The sequence below is a fragment of the Chinchilla lanigera genome, unplaced genomic scaffold (genome assembly GCF_000276665.1).
Source record: "Chinchilla lanigera isolate Chin_1 unplaced genomic scaffold, ChiLan1.0 scaffold00012, whole genome shotgun sequence".
Classification (NCBI taxonomy): domain Eukaryota; kingdom Metazoa; phylum Chordata; class Mammalia; order Rodentia; family Chinchillidae; genus Chinchilla; species Chinchilla lanigera.
Genome location: NW_004955413.1, coordinates 611,061 through 627,327, shown reverse-complemented (window position 1 = coordinate 627,327; position 16,267 = coordinate 611,061). Strand labels below are relative to the sequence as shown.

The following is a 16,267-nucleotide window of genomic DNA, read 5'->3' as shown; positions in this document are numbered from 1 at the left end:
TGTGAGGATAATTTCCTTCTTCCCCATGTGATATTCCAGTGAATGGCACATGCACAAGGCTGGGCTCATGTGGAATGCCATTGTCTGCTTTTCCCCTATCTCCTCAATGGGACAAGAAATAGGGCCAAGGCCTCCATTGGTTTCTGTGTTTTATTTTGCCAAGTTTTGTGCCCAGCAGTAAGGTAGAAATTGGCAATTTCTAAATTGGGTAAAGTAACCATAGTGGAGCAGGCTACAATCGAGGAAATATTTTATACCTTAATTTAGTGTTTTCCAAGGTCCATTCTATAGCAGATTTTTAATACCAGATTTGTTAATGAGATATTGATAGATATGTCATTTTTAAAAACATTTTTAAAAGTGTTTTGTAGCCAACTAAGTTTGAGGAACTCTTGGAAAAAATCACAATTCCCATTAGCATGGTAAGGATTCTGAGATACTCTAAAGAAACTCACTTTTTGTGGGGGGTGTTTTCATATAATATCTGATATTTATAAAAGAAGATGTGTAATATGTAAATTAAAAAGGACAGTGATACTGTGAATACCCTTGAACCAACTGCTTGCGTAACTCAGGACTAGAAAATTGCCAGTAACATAGATCTATCCATGTGTCCCTTACCAGTTACATCCCTTGTCTCCTAACAAGTAAATCCTATCCTCCATTTTTGTGGAGGAAAATTGTATTTTTATCAATTATCTGTATATTTCTAAATAATACATTGTTTAGTTTTGCTTGTTTTTGAAATATATAAAAATAGTATCTTTTTTTTTCAATAAATACTGCTACTTCTAAGATTTTTTTTTTGTACCAGGAATCGAACTCAGGACCTTGCACTTGCCAGGCAGACACTTGTGCCACTGAGCTACATCTCCAGCCCCTTCTAAGGTTTATCTATATTGGGGATTTAGCTCAGCAGCAAAGCACCTGCCTGGCAAGCGCAAGGTTGTGAGTTTGATTCCTGGTACCAGAAGAAAAACAAACAAAGATTTATCTATATTGTTGCATGTAACTTGGTTTACCCCTTTTTCAGTGCTATACAACACTTCATTATGTGGACATACCACAGTTTACTTCTACATTCACCTGTCTGTAGACACGTTTTTTTCTTTTATTTTTTTAATTCCTCTCTAAGGGCAAAAGAAATGTGAGCCAAGAGAATTGAAAGAATACTGTGATTTATTGTTTGAGAGCAAAGGAAGGCTATTTATTGAGTATCTATAAGCTACTGTTCAAAGCAGCAACTAAAATACAAGAATAGCTAAAATGTGCCTGTCTTGGGAGATCTTCATGTCCACTGAGAGAGTCAAACAAGTCTGTACTTCTCAAGTTAGGATATGATTAGTCCCAGCAATGCACAAAGGCACAAAATAAACATGACACATCTTTTGGAATGTCCATTTTATTATAATTTGGAAGGATGTGCAGCAAAGGATTACATAATTTCAGTGATAAGTGTTTTTAAATATGTTTTGTCAAATTTTTAAAGGTCTTTCCATAAAAAAATGACGTAAAATTATACATTTTTAAAACTAGTAGGCTGGACATTGTAGCACGCGCCTGTAATCCCAGCAATTGGGAGGCTGATGCAGGAGGATTGCTTCAAGTTTGAAGCCAGCCTATGGTACATAGTTCAAGGCCAGCCTACCCTATAGAGCACGACCCTGTCTCAAATAAAAAACCAGTAGAACTCAAAGGTGCAAGCTGGTATAGCAATCCAGGCTACACCTCCAGGACTAATACATGTATTCTATTCTGCTCTTATGAGTTCTTAGGTATACAAAAGATTTCAGAAGTGTCAATATATATATAAGTTAAATACAATGTTTCCTAACTAGAAATAATTACTTCTTACAGTATAATTAGGAAAAGCTTCATAGAGGAGAGGTAGGCCTTTTAAAGGATAAGTAGGCTTTCCATAGGAAGAAGGAAAGGCAAGGCTGAGGAAACAGCATAATTAAAGACGGAAGGAACAAAAGTATAGCACACTGGAGAAATCATAGAGTTCTTCATGGTAAAGTGTATGTCCAGCGAGGAGCAGTGTGAGCTGTGTGTGTGAGATTCCTGTATTTTCTGACATAGACGTTGAATGTTGGCCTTACCTTTGTTCCTAATAAAATTGCTGTTGGATATTTAGGAAGCACTTAGAACATGTGATATCTAAGCAAGGGTCTTATTTTCAAAGTATGTTTCTCATTCACGTATTCAGCAAACTTCATTCAACAACTACCTTATACAAGGGATCCTCATCTGAGGACAGTAGTAACTGGTGTGAGAAGCCATTGAAGAAGAGCTTCCCACTCCCAGTGTGCCACCCACCTTGCACCCAGACACAGAACACAGGGTGCTGCTCTCCTTTCCTGCGGCAACCCTGCCTCGGGCTCAGCGCCATCCCTTTCGCACTCCTGACAGTACCAGCACTTGGTCTTCTTGCCTTCCTCAGTCCTTTCCCACCTACTGGATCATCCACAGAAGTGAAGAAACTTGCCGCATTCTCCTCATCTTTAAAGGCCCTCTCTCTTAATCTCCTTTGTAACTCCAGGTTGTGTGGATTATTGAACCCACGGCCTTGGACATCTTAAAGGATGTGCTGCCCCCCTACCTCGGTGGCCATTCATTCTCTGTCTCATCTGCTGTTTTCTATTTTTATTTTTTTTAATTTTTATTTTAAAGAGTAAAAGAAGGATAACATAATAATGGGGGGGCTTACCAAATTACAGACAAAGTGGTAGGAAATTATCAATGGTTATTGTTTTACATATTGTTATCTACAAGATAGTTTCTCAGGAAAACAAATAGACAAATAATAGCAAGTTAGAGACAAAAGAGGTAGGAGATTATCGATAAGTGTTGTACTATACTTTGGTATTTTCAAAGTGGCTTCTAAAGAAAATAAATACAGCTATACATGAGTGACCTATTGAATAATCATTAACTTTTCTCAATGGTTGTTGTAGGAAACACATAATGATAGACATGCATCCATTTACGAAATAGAGTAGGAACATTACAAACTTTACACAGTTATGGATAGATTAGTAGGAAAATATCAGTGGCTGCTGTAATACATGGTGGTATCTTCGAAGTGGTTCCTCAGGAAGACAGAGATACGCAAGAAGGATCTAACAAGTAGTTACAGCCTAAGGGTTGTCAAAAATCAAGTGAGCCATCTGGGGCGAAAGCCATTTTTTGTAGCGTTTTCTCTCCAGCCTCCCATCGCATTGGGACCCCACAACCGGTTAGTGTCCTCTCCCCAGCTGTCAGCACAGGCAGCAGGAATCCTGCTGCAGACTTCGGAGCTCCACCACAGCCTGTAATGTCAGGGAAAGAATGGCTTCCAGAGAGTCTCTGCAGGTATTGTGCAAGGTCCTCCTGGTTTACAGCTTCCGAGCAGCATGACTCCAGTCCACAGGACCTCTGACTCCTTGGGCTTAGTCTGCATTCTCATGTTCTCCAAGTCCTTGTTCAGCAACTGCTTCTCTGCTGGCTCTGGATCTTTCTGGTTCTCAATGGCAGGAGCAAGAGTGGCCTGTTGTATGGCATGTATTCCCAGGGGTTTCTCCATGTTTGAGTGATTCACACACATCCATGGGTGGGCATCTGCAGCTGGTGCATGGTAGGCCAATTGTGTCATTGTTTCCCTGTGTCATGGTTGTTCTCAATTGAGCGGCGGCAGCCAGCCTGAGGGCCAGCGCGCAACAATGCTCGTTGCTGCATGGTTGCTCCACCTGCACCAGGGGGCCTCCTTCCAGGCGCTTATGAGGCAGGGAGCGAGCCAGCCGGAAGACCGGCACTCCCCGCCTGTGGCTCCCCATGTGCCTGGGCCCCTCCTTCCGGGTGCTTACGAGACAGGGAGCAAGCCAGTCGGAAGACCGGCGCTCCCCGCCCGTGGCTCCCCATGCGCTGGAGGCTCTCCTTCCGAGCGCCTACGAGGCAGGGAGCAAGCTGGCCAGAAGACCGGCACTCCCCGCCCGTGGCTCCCCGTGCGCCTGGGCCCCTCCTTCTGGGCACGTACGAGGCAGGGAGCGAGCCGGCCAGAAAACTGGCGCTCCCTGCCCATGGCTCCCCCTGCACCAGAGGCCCTCCTTCCAGGCGCCTACAAGGCAGGGAGCAAGCGGGTGGGAAGACTGGCGCTCCCCACCCATGGCTCTCCCTGCACGGGAGGCCCTCCTTCTGGGCGCCTATGAGGCAGGGAGCGAGCCAGCCGGAAGCTCTCCTATTTTTAGAATCTCTGCGACTTGGTCTTACACCATCACTGTTCATCTCTACACCTGCTCCCTGACAATCTCCTTTCTCTCCACTGCTGACTCCCAAATTTATATGTCTAGTCCAGAGTTCCTTAACCTTACCAGTAGTGGTATTTTGGGCCATATAATCTTCTTTATGGAGCACTATCTTTGCATTATAGGATGTTCAACAGTATCTCTGCTACTGGGTACCAGTAGCACTCTGCCAATTGGGACAACTAAAAATACCTCCAGACTCTAACAAATATCCCCTAGGAGTAAAATCAGCACCCTGTTGAGAACCTCTTTCTAGTCTGAACTTCTCCAGACTTCAGACTTGTATATCCAACTTTCTTCTTAACATTTGCACTTGAATGTCTGATAAACATCTATACTTTACATGATCAAAAACAAACTCTGGGCCTGGGGCTATGGCTTAGTAGTGGAGTGTTTGCCTAGCATGCCCAAAGCCCTGGGTCTCACCTCTAGCACGCACTCACATGCACATGCACCAAAATCTGCTTTCTTCCTAAACATGCCTCCCATCTTAGACGTCCCTTCTCCGTTAATGGAATGTCCATTCTTCAAGTTGCCAAACCTTGGTATTTTCTTGACTCCCTTCCCTCTCTCACCTCTACCTCATGATTTATTGGTCAATCCTGTGATCCTTCGCTTCAGAATAGATCCAGAATCAGATACCCTGTCACTCCTACAACCTGGGTCCATGGCACCATCATTCCCCATCAAGATCTTGTAGCTGCCTCGCCCATCTTCCCCATAGTCTCTTCTCAGTACAGCATGAGTGATTCTGTGAAAATGTATCACTCTAAGTGCTACTCTGCACAAAACCTTGCAGAACTCCCTCATCTTACCCAGAGTAAGAACCAGAATCCTACAACAACCAGCAGAGCTTCCATGATTGCATCTTAGTATTCCCTTCCATTTCCTTCTTAATCTCTTCTCTCTTCTACTACTGCCCAACGCCTGTTCCCTTCGGCCACCAGCTCCTCTAGTTCATGAGCCACACCTGGGCCCGCCCCCTGCCCCCCCCCTGGCCCCCGCGCTCCTCCCAGGGTCAGCGTTCCCTGGCCTCGTTCAAGTCTTGGCTCAAGGGCAGTTTCTCAGTGAGGCCTTTCTGGAGCACTGGACTTAAAAGCTCAAACCACTACCACCATCTCCAGTTCTTCTTTAAGCTTGCTTTATCCTTCTCTGTAGCACTTTTCTTACCTAACATATTGTAGAAAGACAACAAAACAATCTTCTAAACTTTCTTCCTAAACACGCTTCCCACCTTAGACTTCCCACCCCAGATAGTGGCATCCATTCTTCTTCAAATTGCGTAGATCACACCTCAGTGTTTTCTTGCCTCCTCTCTTTCTCTCACATCTGGAGAGGGAAGTGGGTAGGGAAGGTAAATAAATGAATCATCCTCACAGTTCAGAAAACAAACTGAAGCAGATCGCCTGGCACTGTACCCAGTTCGGTCACTTCCACCATGTAAGATCTTGACTTCTTTGTGCCTCAATTTCTTTGTAAAGTGGGATCATTTCTACCTCATTATTGCTGTTAGTTTATTATATTTTACTTACTAATTAATTTTGTTTATTTTCCTTACTCCTCCACTGGAATGTAAATCCCATGAGAGGATTTTGTTGTTGTTGTTTACTTTCATTATTTCTTCTTTTTTTTTTTTTTCTTTCATTATTTCTGTACTTGAAGCTTCAACAGTAGGCACTCAGTAAATATTTGTTGATCAAATTGTTATTTCTGGAAAAAGTAATGGAGAAAAGAGATGAGGAAAACTTGAAAAGTTCCATGTCTTCTGTTTAAAACTTCTACAAAGAGCCAGACATGGCAGCCCATAATCCCAGCACTCAGGCGGCTGAGGGAGGAAGTTCGCTGAGTTCAAGGCCAGCCTGGGCTACATAATGAGTTCAAGGCCAACCTAGACTACATAGCAAGACCCTGTCTCAAAAACATAAAAATAAAAAAATAATAAAATTTCTACAAAGAGAATGTGTTCATGTATAACCACCACCCCCACCACCACCCCCCATCACACTGGTTAGGCTCACATGGAAAATCAACATGTAGACAAATTACAAATCAGCATGAGATAGGAAGAAACCAGGGGAAGGCAGTGCCAGGAAGGACAGTTCCCAGAAGAGCTGGACTGTGAGGGGTGGGGTTGAAAAGGCACAGCTCGCTGGACAGCAGGGAGGCACAGGGCAGCCTTGGAGACGGAAGGAAGCAGAGGCAGGAAGCGGGCAGTCGCTCTGAAAGTTGTAAACAGTGGGAATGGTGGGGAAGGAAAGGGAGTTTTCTGTGCTTTAAACTATTAAAAACTACCCCCATCCTTCTCCTTCACCTATTCCCATATTCCACAGACTTTAGCCAAGTATTTAACTGTTGTTAGACGCTTACTACTGCATCAAAGCAATTAAATCAGGTTTTTTCTCAGTATTATTTTCCTGAAACTTGTTTTTATTCTCCTATTCCCTGTGTTTCTTTTTTTCCCATTAAATCATGTATAATTTATATTCATTTATTTACTTATTGAGAAGGAGTTGAGCCCAGGGCCTTTACACTGAGCTATATCCCCAACCCTTTAAAAAAATTTTTTTTTTTAATTTTGACATGCAGTCTTGCTAAATCACTGAATTGCCCAGGCTGAGCTCAAACTTGCAGTCCTCCTTCCTCAGCCACCCAGAGTACTGGGATTACAGGCGTGTGCCGTCATATCCAGTTTACATTCTTTTGGGGTGGGGGACATAGTACAGGCTGGCCTTGACCTCACTGTGGAGCCCACGTTGGCCTCAAACTTGCTGTGTGATCCTCCTGTCTCAGCCTCAATCCCAAGTGCCAGGATTACAAGTTAGGCAATCACGCTCCGCCACAAGACGGGTACGAAAAAGGGTTGGGGATATAGCTCAGTGTAAAGGCCCTGGGCTCAACTCCTTCTCAATACATGTATATATATTGTATAATGTTTCAATACATGTATATATATTGTATAATGTTTAAATCAAGGTAAACATATCTGCCTCCCAAGTATTTTTCTTTCCTTATGTTAAAACAGTGAAAACCCTCTCTGTGACGTTTTGAGCTGAGCATTCCAGGGCTGTCAGCTATAGCCGCGTGGCTGCTCTGTCTTCTCTGCGCCTTGGCACCGTCAGCCCGCGTTCCTCCCGGCGACTGTCTGAGCGGTGCAGCGTAATACACGCACATGCACACACGTAGTTTTGTTATATTAGACGGCCTTGTTTAGGAGCGCAGTTTTCAGCAAAGTCACCCCAGTAATTAAAATTGTCGATACTGTAATCGAGCCCCACGTCCTAGGCGTCGGCCTCGATTCCCTTACCGGAGGCCTAACGGGAAGGACATTTGTTTTGCATTGTGCGGATCAAGAGCTTTTGAGGTTAACTTTTTAAAACAAAGTTAGGGGTTCTGCTATTTTCTGCCACCTTCCTTGGGTGGGTGGGTGGGGCGAGGCACCCTTGCACACAGCGCGGTCTGCGAAGAACAAGTGCGTTACCCCGCTGTGCGCCTTCCGGTGCCTCTCACCCCGGGTCCGCGCTGGGCTGCGGCTGTGCGTCTGTCCCTGATCACGAGCCCTGGGGCAGCCGTGTGACGGATGCTCCTTCGTACCCTAGTTCGGTGTTCAGCTCACAGTGGAGGCTCAGTAAACACAGTGACATTGGATTTAACTGAATTGAATCATATTATAATGCCACAGAAGACTGACTTAAAACAAATCTTTTAAAAATCACTCTTGTTTTGTATTTAAGCATAGATTAAATTTAGGGTATGGCTAGCATGTTCATTGCCTATAATTTTTAAACATTCTGTGCAATGACTCATCAAAGTCCCCAAATAGTTTTTTTAAACAAAGCACAATGGCCCTAGAAAACAAAATTAGGCTTGGCAAATGTAGTGTTTTCTCTGTACAATCAGGGATGTGGGGTCTTGTTGATACACAGAGGAAGATCTTAAGTATAATTTTAGCAAAGTTATTTTTTCCTTTATGGCAGAGTTGGAAATGAAGTAAAAATCACCTGATAAATTCCCACAGAGCCTCTCGGCACATGTGTTTCATCCTTACTAGAAGTCACTCATCAAAGATCTGCTGCCTTATCTTTCAAGAAAGCCTGGGCAACCATTCAGGACCCCTCCTGTCTCTCCAGAGCTGTTCCTGTTCCCCATTCCTTTTCTCCAATAAATTTTCCTACTCTTAAAAAAAAGAAAGAAAGAAAACGGTGCTCCCTCAGTCCCTGGCATTGTTGTTTGACTCTGAATGGTTCCAGTCCAACTGCCTGAAAGATCTGGCCAGAGATGACTGTATTTCCACAGGAACAGATGAACTTACCTTCTACTCCTTTCACTGTACATTGCTTTTTCTTTTGTAAAGGAGTTTGAAATTTAAATCCTCCAAGCCCAGACTCTTCCAGGTCTAAAACTGTAAAACAATGGTAATAATAATAAGATGCTTGGTCATTCATCCAATCTCTGTTCTGAGCATATCTATAAATGCCATCCCAATAGCCTGTATGTTACAGGGAAGTTTCTCTTGCCAGTGGGTAGCTATATTCACTCATTCATTCGGCATAACCTCACTGGGTACTCTTACCAGCCCCTAGAGAAACAAGCTGTGCAAAACTTCGTCCTCCCCGAAGAAGCTCCTGGTACTGTTTGGAACAATAGTACATGCAGTGCCTGGTGGTCATACAGAGCTGAAATGGCCTCGGCATAAGTGATAACAGTGATAGGAGTGATAGGTTTGGCACAGAGGGAGTCCGAGGTGGCTTTGCAGAAAAGTGACTTTTAATATCTGCCTTAAAATATAAACAAGATCTCAGCAGAGAGGAGCAGCCTTACCTTTCAGATGCAGGACGTAGTAGGAGCAGAAGCATGCGGGCGTGGAGGCTCGTGGTGTGTTTAGGGGACAGTGAGCAGCTGGGCACACGGGGCACAGGGTCTGCTGTGTGGGACAGGGAGCCCGAGAGGGAGAGGCAGCGCTGTACGGAGCTGAAGGACAGACTTTAGAGCCTGGATCTGAACCCCAGCTAAGCTGCTCACCAGCCGTTGTGACCCTGGCAGGTGCGTAAGTTCTCTATATTTCCCCCAGTATACATCCTAACTGGAAAATAAGCCCTAACATGTTTTTCAGAATGCTCGTAATATAAGCCCTACCCCAAAAATAAGCCCTAGCTAAGGTGGTCTGCCGGATGAGCACATGTAGTATGACTGCTATAACACACAAGGGACATATTGAATTCTAAAGTAATAATATATAATTAAATATGAATAACAGTATTGACATTAATACTTAAAATAAATGATAATATAAATTATAATTAAGTATTTGTAAATACCTAAGCAGGCACCTTTGCATGGGAGGTGAACGCCTGTGTAAACAGGTACACTTGAGACTTATTGCTGAGTGACCAACTGGAGGACAGACACAACTCTTTTTTTTTTTTTTTTTTTTTTTTTGGTTTTTTCTCCAGTACCGGGAATCGAACTCATGACCTTGCGCTTGCCAGGCAGGCGCTGTGCCACTGAGCTAAATCCCCAGCCCCTCAGACACAACTCATAAATAACGTGTACTTGATATTGAACAGATGTATTTAATATGAATGTTCATAACATATGTCATCTGTTGTACTTAACGCACTCATGTGAAATAATTTTCTCAGTTTTGGTGCCTGCGATTTTTGACCACTTTTGTATGAACCATCATTCCACAAATAACTGTCATCATTTTTGTTGCCACTCCTGTCTCATCAGTCTTCATGTAGCACTTGACTTACTTAATGGAAACTTCGTGCAGCCCAGCCTGCAGGAGGTCGTGGCTTGGGTGAAGAATTCCTGGGATAAAATCACTGGCAGCTGTGTCGCCAGTGCACTATGTGCAGGCTGCATGGACAGGAAGCGCTATTTTTTGTTTGTTTGTTTTTTGGTTTTTGTTTTTCTCCAGTACCGGGAACCGAACTCACAACCTTGCGCTTGCCAGGCAGGCACTTTTGCCGCTGGGCTAAATCCCCAGCCCCAGGAAGTGCTTATTTAAGGGGAGCTCCGTGACTGCACAGGAGAGACTGGGGCCAGTGGTTCTGCAGGAAATGGAATCCCAAGAAATTCAGGCTGGAATCTGGGGTTTGAAGAGTTACAAGGATGTTCCAGAAGAGGATGACCTGACTGTATTTGAATAAATGTAGATTGTTGTACATGAAAAAATTTTAAGAAGACATCCTCTAAAAATAAGCCCTATTGTGTCTTTTGGAGCAAAAATTAATATAAGACTTAGTCTTATTTTCAGGGAACTATAGGGGCCGGGGATATAACTCAGCAGCACAAGTGCCTGCCTGGCAAGCACAAGGTTGTGAGTTTTCGATTCCCACTACAAAAAAAAAAAAAAAAAGATGCCCACCAGGGAAATATAGCAACTTTGTTTCTTCATTTTTTTAAGTGAGACTAAGAGAAGCATGGAAGTCACAAGGCTATATGAATATATATATGTATGTATGTACACGTATGTAGAGTAGTTCTCAGAGCAAAATAAATAATGACATTTTAGTTATTAGGCCACAGTATGAATAGCTTTGAACTTTATGTACATTTTTCTGCTAAGCAAAAGAAAGGTTATAAAAGAAGAGAGGAGAGTATACAACTGAGAGAAATTGTGTTTTGGAAAAGTTACTCCTGACCCACTTTGGAGAATAGATGAGGAAGAGGCCCCAAGCTCAGTGCAAGTTCTTAGGCAATTTAACAAATCTTGCAAGTTGAGTCTAAAAACACAGGACCTTGGGAAAGAGCACAAAGGGGCCACCCCGGTCTGAAGGTCTTAACGCTTGACTGATGCTTTGACACACAGCTGTGAGACCAGTGGTGATATCTTTTTATCTACTTGAATGTCTTGAATGAGAGATTCTATTTGGGTGATGCTTTTCCTTAAAGTAACCGTAAATGTCCTTGTCAGTTTCCTAGAGGAAGTGCTGGCTTCAGGACTGCACAGTCGAAGCAAGGAGAGCTCTCAAGCCACAGTGAGGTCAGCAAGCAGAAGATGAGCCCGTGGTGGAGACTGGAAAGATGACACCTCCTGAACCCTCCTCCTGCTGCAGGCCTTCGCCAGTGACCAAGGGGCTGGTAGGGGTCTTGTGCTTGTTATAACTCTCCCCCAGGTAGCCCGCTGACTCCCAAACTGCTGGCACAGACCAGGCTCCCAGAGATGAGCTGAGCACAAGTCTGGGCCCATTGCAACCCATTCCTCTTGCGTTTTATCACATAAGTAAGTGTTTCTTTGTGCATTTACAGCAGAGGCACTTCAGCTGCTGATGGGTTCTGTGGGGATCTTGCTTGGGAAAACGTTTATCAGAGCCAAGAGGGGTCTAAAAAAAGTAATCATGCCGCTCTCCTCCGTGTCCTCTGTCCCCTTGAGCCCTTTCCTTCCATTAACCACATTCCCGCACAGCTCGCTCCTGAGCACAGACGTGTTTCTTTAGAGCCACCCAAACATTGTTTGTCCTGACATTGCCGTTTTCTGTGGCCCTGAGAAACCATGTTGTGACTACAATAAAGATTCATTTTGTGAGTAACTTGAGAGGTTCGATTTTATGCCTTTGAGACTCATGGTTGGGAGTTCACGGGGTGAGATTTGAGATGACTTTACACCAGATGTGAGACAACACTGCTTCTGCTTAGAGTGGGTTTAATGGGGCCAAGCCAACCGTAAACTCTGGTGCCACTCTTGCCCTTCTCAGACACCGCAGAGAGTGATGGCCAGGAAACGAAGGCATCTCCAAATCATCATAGCAAAAACACCACAGCACAAGCCCTCCTTGGTTCCCTGGAAGAGCGTATGTGTATTTTTTTGTAACTTTTCTTACGCTGATATTCTGTAGCAACAGTCAGCCGAGGGTCAAATCTGTCATATTTATGTGGCATTGGCAATACTAATCTCTTCGTGGATCAGCTTCCTCATCTATAATATGGGAGTAATCATAGTACTTTCCTCATAGGATTTTAAGAATTAAATGAGATACATGGGAAGTGCTTAGAACCCCAGTGTATATTAATCATTCAATATAATTTGACTACTAATAGTAAATAAAATGATTCCTGTCTCCAAGTTGGGGATACAGAAGTATAATACAAATTGATCAGATTTCTGCCAACCCTCCCATTACACTAATCAGTGGTTCAAGAAAGAGGGAAAAGCTGAAAGGTTATTTTGTCTCCCTTTTCCGGACTTCTCCCTGATCTCATATACACATTCACATGAAGCCCTTAAACTTCCACCCATATTATAGCTAAGATCCAAGTTCTTTTCTTTTTTTTTTTTTTTGGAACTGGGAATCGAACTCAGGACCTTGCACTTACCAGGCAGGAGCTTGTGCTGCTGAGCTATATCCATGGCCCCCCAAATTCTTTTCTATTTTCCATTTTTATGGTCCCTTTGGGTAATTGTTTTTAATCCTTCATTTTATTGATAAATTCTTAAGAAAGTTTGTACTTCAGGTGGCAATATTTTATAAATGCAGCATTTTGCTTATTATATACTTTTTAAAAAAAAAAATGGAAACCGCCCTCCTTCAAGTGGATTACATGTGCTCACAGTTCTCTTGGCAAAATAACTCTGGAAGAAGAAGTAAAAGACTTTTCTTATATTATTCTTTATTACTCACTTACTTCCATTTGCCTCTCAACTGACCATATCAAGAAATCCAAGAAATGAGACTTCTTAGGGCTCATTTTATAACACTCAAAATTTGTCATTTCTTTACTAGGAATCAAAGATTTGTATTTTTACATGTGATTTACAGAGTTGATTCCATTATTATTGGCACCTTCATTTTTTTCCTTTAAAAATCAATTTAAAGTCAGGCATGGTGGTGCAGACCTGTATACCAGTACTTGGGAGGCTGCAGCAGGAGAATCACAGCAAGTCTGAGGCCAGCCTGGGCTATATAGTGAGTTCAAGGCCAGCCTGTACTATAGACCATGTCTCCAAAACAAAATTAAGGTCTTGTATGCTTTTAATGTCTCTCTTCCCCATAGGCTGAAATGCCCCAGTCAAAACCTCTGTCTTGGGGATTTAGCTCAGTGGCACAGTGCCTGCCTGGCAAGCGCAAGGTCGTGAGTTCAATTCCTGGTACCAGGAAAAAACCAAAAAACAAAACAAAAAATAAAAACAAAAACCTGTGTCTCATTTACAAAAGCCAAAGGTATTTCTTCTTAACTGTTTGGGTAACAGTTTCTGCCCAGTAAACCTGCAAGTAGCAGTTCACAAGCTTTTACCTCTGATGGCTTCCTTCTTTTTCCCATGAGTTTCTTATAGAATATTCATTCAATTGAAGAATAAAGCCACTGCCAGTGGCGTCTTATGCATGCATGTAATTAGGGCAGTGACCCCAGCATCTTATCTCCACCAAAGTCAGAAGGAGCTTGAGAGTTATTTTTGTGGTTTGAGTGTGTGGTGGTGTCAAGTTTACAGGGAAAGTAGTGCTAGAAAAATGTGTAAAGAAACCCGGACATGCTCGTTCTGATTTCTCACTTAAGCATTAGTCCTTGGAAAAACAGTCTCACATAGATTAAAATTCAGGTGCCCTGATGTTCACCCTGGGAGAGAACAATCAGCTTTGGGCACAGACAGGGGAAGCGTGTGGCCTACAAAGGGGGCGCTGCAAGGCGGGGGCGGGGGGTGAGGGGGGTTGAGGGAGGCGGGGCAAGGGCAACAGGGCGAAGCGGTGCTGCGGTGCCGCGGTGCTGCGGTGCAGGTCAGTAGGAGGGAAAGGGAGCCGGCCAGAGATTTATATAACATCTTACGGAGCAGACAGGCAGAGGAGCTTCAGCAGCCCACATGCATCTGCTCTAGAATCTGAAAATTACTTTGGAGGGTTATTTTTTATGGGTCTTCTGCCTGATGTTTCACAGGCTCCAGCTCCAGTCTGACGCAGTGCACAAGGAGACCGGTACTTTGCTTACGGGAGGGGGGCGGGGGGCCGAATACCTGTTAGCGAAGTAAAAGTTACAGGAAAGGAGGAAGACGGGCCAAGTCATGGGTTATTTCTTTCCTCTAAGCCAAAATCTGCCTCAGCTATATTTTTTTGTTTTCCTTGGCAGTGCTGGGAATCAGCTCATACTCTCAGCATCCTAGGCAAGTGCTCTACCTGAGGCACAACCCCAGCCCATTTAAGTGACTAATCTAAAACTATTCCTACCCAGTTCTCACATTGCTTCATTTATGGAAATAGCCTTCATTTTCTCCTTCTTTTCCATGATCTTATAAACAGGAGGGTAAGAAATAGAGATGGTGGGAAAGAAAGGAGATAATGGTCTGGGAAATGGGCTGTGTGTGTGTGTGTGTCTATGTGTGCAAAGTCTGAAGGGTCTATTGGAATCCCGATTCTAATCCACTAAACCAGTAAATTTGGAGTTGATTTGCCATGCCCTGTTTCCACATTCCCAAATGGGAATATTAATACTTTTTCTATAAGCTTCACAAGGTGGCACTAAAGATTTAAAGAAATGACAGAATATTTTGAAAGGATAAAGTTCTTCATTAGTCTGAAATAGAGGCATTAATTAGGATGGTAGTGGAATATTCCAGATTAGGAAGGTGGGTCTGGGAAGAGAACACATCCCCCCAGATTGACAAATACCAGAAAAAGCTCACACACCCTCCATCCCTCCAAATCACAAGCCTAGCCAACACTTCCACTTGGAACATCTCCAAAAAAGGGGGTTTTCCTTTTCTCCTGCTCTTCTGTAACTGGGGCTTCTATTCATTTTATGGTTATTGGGCACCTACAGTAAGTCAGGCAATGTGTTTTTGGGTTGTTTTGGTTTGGCTTTTGAGACAGGGCCTTGCTTTGTAGTACAGGCTGGCCTTGAACTTTCAGCCTCGAGTGCTGGGACTGCAGATGTGTGCCACCACACCCAGCCAGGCAATGTGTTTATTAGTTTATTATTATCTCATAATTAGCTCTACAGGACAATGCTTTTATCATCAAGAGGTCTTCCCAGAGCATTTTATGTGCTGTCCTGACTTTCCTTGATGGAAATGGCAGTTCATCCCTCACCTTATCCAGAGGACGGCGGCTCTGTCAAATTCAGTGACTTGACAGAGGCCACTGAGGGGCGATGAGCCCATTACTCAGCGTGGGCTTCCTGACTTCTTCCTGTCACATATGTACTGAAAGTCGGGGCGGGGGGGGGCGGCGGGGAAGTCGGGAGGTTACTGAGCTGTGTCCGGCAGGCTGTGCAGCAGATCGGGGTGGGAGGGATCTGCAGAGGCTCCCCAGGGAGGGCATGCTCTGGGCATAGAGCTCTTCCATCCACCGGACTCTGGTGTGCAGACAGGATGGGATGTTCACTGGGCAGGGCAGCCGCAGAAGATGCTTGGGAAGTTTAAGGCTCACCTGCAGCTTCTATTTCATTATACTGCTGGTCCAATGAATCGTGGCTTTGGAGACCGAGTTCTCCTGCCAGCCCTTACAGGAAAAGGGTGCGTCTGCAAATCCTTCGGCCCTCCTGAGTCTCACTCGTCTCCCAGTGAAATGGAGATCCTTAGGTCCACCTAATACTCAGGGTTAGTCTTCTGCTGCTCAAATAAGGCCTGAGGCTTTGCAAACTGGAAGAGATATGTAGAACAGTAACTTCTCTCCCACACTATCTCCAACACCATCCTTGGAAGCATAAAACTTTTCCCCAGCATTTGACCCGCCCAGACCCCTCCACCACTCAGGCGGGGGTCGTGAGCTCGCGGCGCCCTCCCGGCTCGCGCTCCGGTTTTTGTTTTGGGCTTGGGAGGGAGATGGTCTCGATCCCGGTTATCTCCAATCTTCCCCAATCGCTGTGCCTCTCGGTTATTCGCTCCGCCGGCTCCGGCTCTCAACCGGTCCGGCTCGGCGTCTCAGCCGGTCCGGCTCGGCCACGCCTCTCCTAGGTCGGGGTCGGGGTCGGGGTCGGGGTCGAGGCCGGGCGCGGGTCGAAAACAAAGGCGTGGGCGGGGGGCGCCCTGGCGGCCGCTCCGCGACTCGCCC

General features: G+C 44.5%; 1 protein-coding gene across 1 annotated transcript in view; it reads left to right on the top strand.

Annotated features, from left to right (window-relative positions):
* Vps45 (vacuolar protein sorting 45 homolog (S. cerevisiae)) overlaps window positions 1-11,818 on the top strand; it is a 65,055-nt gene extending 53,237 nt beyond the window's left edge. The window contains exon 15 of the mRNA XM_005378700.2: window positions 11,203-11,818. Within this exon, the coding sequence (XP_005378757.1) occupies window positions 11,203-11,290 (88 nt within the window). The 3' untranslated portion in view covers window positions 11,291-11,818. The remainder of the gene's footprint in view (window positions 1-11,202) is intronic.
* Window positions 11,819-16,267: the final 4,449 nt, after the last annotated feature.